General features: G+C 34.7%; 1 protein-coding gene across 1 annotated transcript; it reads left to right on the top strand.

The window, feature by feature from the left end:
- Positions 1-2,478: 2,478 nt before the first annotated feature.
- On the top strand, positions 2,479-3,648 carry LOC102770613 (beta-defensin 126-like). The gene is made up of 2 exons (XM_006773207.1): positions 2,479-2,512; positions 3,296-3,648. The coding sequence occupies exons 1-2, from the start codon at positions 2,479-2,481 to the stop codon at positions 3,646-3,648; spliced, it is 387 nt and encodes a 128-aa protein (XP_006773270.1).
- The last annotated feature ends 287 nt before the right edge of the window (positions 3,649-3,935 follow it).

Below are 3,935 nucleotides of genomic sequence, written 5' to 3'. Positions count from 1 at the left end.
ATGTCCCCATAACTGGAGTTGAGGGAGAATAATGAGAAGCCAAGGACTGAAATGACCATGACACCCCAAACTTCCCTGTGCTATCACTTAGGGCCAGTGCAGTCCAGCCCTGCCTCACTTCACTTTATGGCAACAAATAGGACCTTAAGTTGGAAAAGGGAAGAAAAATATTCTGAGTGAAGAGGTGGGGGGAGTCAAGCCTCTTGGAAATCCTGTGTCAGATTTCAGCTCTGCTTCTATAAGCATTCCTTCTTTTTAATTAATTCCATGGGTTTATATTCACACAATTAAGACGGAAACACTGAAAGCATTGTAGAAATAAAGAAATTGGCCACCATTTCATGTAATGCTTACATTTGGTTTATATTCACACAATTAAGACGGAAACACTGAAAGCATTGTAGAAATAAAGAAATTGGCCACCATTTCATGTAAAATGCTTACATTTTAAAAATTGTGACCAACTGATGAACAAGTTAGAATCTGCATTTTTAAACTTAAGAATGTATATGGGGAAATTTCCCAGGTCTTTGAGTATTCCTTGAATATACAATTAACAGTAGATGCTTATTATTTTGTCACATTTTTTGTACCAATATTAACTTGAAGAGCCCCTTATTGTGTGTTATTTGGATTGCTTTTTCCAGTGTGTCACTATTATAAATAACATAGTACAACCCTGTTAATATATCATTGTAAGATCTTCTAATTATATTGGTAAATTTTAGAAGTTCAATTGATTGATCAAAAGGGGATAAAGAAAACTAGCATATATTGTCAAGTGATACTATTTTGTTACTATTTTCAAACTTTCTGTTTCACATTTCTTGCAAATATTTTCTAATATATAGGTTACTTCTAACAAATGTACTAATTTATTTGAGATACAAAAATTTCATTTTCATGTGGCAAATATGCTGGTATTTTGTTTGCAGTCTTCCACTCACTTAGAAAGTTCTGCATGCTAACAGTTTATTCATCACGCTTACAGATTTCTTTGTTTTCTTTTGAAGTTTAAAATTTATTTATATAATTTTACTTTCCTTATTTATAATTTTACTTTCCTAGGTTCAATGAAAATGATTCAATATTTTCAAAATGTGTTTCGCTCCTTATCTCACTTTGAATTGAGAGGATGAACACTTTTAACAAATTTTTTAGAATAAATAATATCTTTAATAATTTTAATTAACTTTTGCTTACTGAAACTTCTTTTACAGGTTTAATTATTGTGCGGGGGGTTTTTTTACATTGGACACAGTCTCGTATTTTATATATGGCACACAGTGAGAATTGATCTTTTTAGAGTACAATTTCTTAATGGAAATTGTATAATATCTCTACAGCTCTCTACAGATAGTACTGAATGTTCTCTAGAATTTGCAGAACTGTTCAAGAGGAAATTAGTAACAGTATGTTGCCTCACAAAATGTATTAGATTGACTGCATCCTTGAAATTCTATGCATTTGGACTGCATGATTTCTCACTTTGTCTCTAGGACATTAATGGCATACATCACATACTTGCATGGTGTCCCCTTTCTAAACCAAAGGACCTGTGAAAACTCCTTAGTTTTCCTTTCTAGATAAACATAAGCAATTCAGGATTATTCTGTAAGATTATCTAAGTCTAACCCAACATCCTGAGGTTTTAGAAAGGACATTTGGAAAGAAAAACCAATAAAATGCTAGCACCCACAGAAGATCAGGATAGAAAAGAGGGAAACTTGATCTGTGGTTTCCATTCACATAGATTGCTCAGTGAAGAAAAGCCTTAGAATGTTATCTTGATGGATGTATTTGGGATCCTAAGAACTGAAGGGGATTGTGGAGGGAGTGCAGAGTAATTTGAAGCCTAAGAAACATATGGAGAGCCCTTGCAGATACAAAAGAAGAAAAAGAGGAAAAGAAAATTCATGAAAACAAAGAAGTCTAGAAATCTTTCTGTTCCTCAAAAGTATGAGGTTCTTCCCCTGCTCATGGCCTTTGCATATGTTATTCCTTCTTCTTTAAACACTTTTCAGGATTGTCACAGAGTTAGAGCTTTTCATCCTTTATGTCTAGGGTTGAACATCATTTTCCTGAGGGATGCTTTCCTCAATGGCCCCCACACAGAGTTCTGATTTTAGGAGTGAGAGGCCCATAGATACATCTAGAAATCTCTGAGTGTAAATGTAGGTATATAAATATTATGTATGGAAAAACCCATTTAAACTTCAGAGAGGATTAAGCAGTTGATAAGGGATAATAGTAGTGGTAATAGTCAGAACTCAAAAGTGATTACTCTCCGCTACATCACATTATCTTTTCAATTTGTTGCACTTACCACAAACTGTAGTTACTCTGTTTATTCATTTACTTGTTTCTTTTCTTTCTCCAACTCCAATATAAGCTTCTTGTCTTTCTATTCATTGTTTATTCCCATCATCCTACAGCATTCTTGACATACTAGGCACTCACTATACATTTGTTGATTGAATGGAGAGGAATGAGTTAAGCAATGTAGAACAAGGTAAGAAAGAGTTTCAGCATCCCTTCAGGGCCTTCTCTGCGTTATATACCATGTGATGAGAGCATTTACTATATATGTATATAATATTACACATACATATCCATATTCTACAGAATATCTCTCTAATGAATATATTACTAGTAGACTCGCTTTTGGTTTTTTATTTCCAAAATTTTGTAGAGTATATTAATACCTCAATAATACATAGTTATAGCTATGTATATATAGAAGAATATATATTTATATTTAGCAAAATAATATATAAGACAAATCTAGAGATACATTTCAAAAACAGTTTTTAGGACCTCAAAAACATGTAAAGACATTTTAAAAATCTCACCAAGCAAACAAAAGCCATGTGTATTTGAGTAACAGTGGGAAGCAATACAATAATGATTTGAGAATTTTATATTTTAAAATTATAGTTTTTAAACTTCTACTTAGGTGTGTCTTAGTTACATATTTTTTGAAATTGATTAAGGATTTTATATTCACAAGTAATCATATGTTATATATTTTTTATTTAAAATGGAAAATAGACACCTGCCATGTATTTATATGCAGAATTCTGGTTTCAGAAAGGGTCATACATATATAAAAAATAATCTATGTGTGTATATATTTATAAAATCTCATTTAAATTCTCATTTAATCCTCAGAGCAGGTCTTCATGACTAGGAAAAGTTTAACAAAGCAACTGGTAAGGGAATTGAAAAATCAGTGTTCAAGAAATAATTGTCATTTTTTGCTTTTCATGATGATCTATATAATTCCTTTATGTAGGTAACTGGATGGTGAAAAAGTGTGCAAACAGAAACGGAAATTGCAGGAGCAAGTGCAGAACTGGAGAGCTACAAATAAAACCTCATTCAGGGATGTGCAACAAGGAAAAAATGTGCTGTGTTCTGAATGGCAAAGAGCTTAGTCCTTTGCTCTGTCGTGATCACGACATGACTACAACTCCAGGTCCTATAACTACAAATGCCCCAGAAGGTGAAGAGACAACTATGCCGGGGGGCATGACAACGGCAAATACGGCGGAAAAGGCAACAGCGGCAAAGGTGACAGGAGCAACGGCAACACGGGCAACAGCGGCAAAAGCGCCCACAGCAGCAGCCACGACTCCTAGCCCTTGAGCATTCCACTCTCTGTCTCCTGAGATAGGATCCTTGGTTCATTAAAGCAAAGGGCCTTATTTTGGTGTCAGTCTTCTCACTGCTTCTCACCTTCTCTCCTCTCACATGTTTGGAAGGGAATCACACCTCTGAAGCACCCGCAATTCCAGGGTAGGGATATAAATAAGATAGAGGCCAGGCACATGTGAGGCTTAGTCCAAAAGACACATTAAGGACAGATGCATAGGAACGATGTCATCAGTGAAGACAATCCCCAGCCCATGGGTCCACAATCTGCCTGTAGCTGT

Source organism: Myotis davidii, unplaced genomic scaffold, assembly GCF_000327345.1.
Source record: "Myotis davidii unplaced genomic scaffold, ASM32734v1 scaffold4786, whole genome shotgun sequence".
Classification (NCBI taxonomy): Eukaryota; Metazoa; Chordata; class Mammalia; order Chiroptera; family Vespertilionidae; genus Myotis; species Myotis davidii.
Note: the sequence above shows the minus strand (reverse complement) of the source record. Positions and strands in the feature narration are given on the sequence as shown.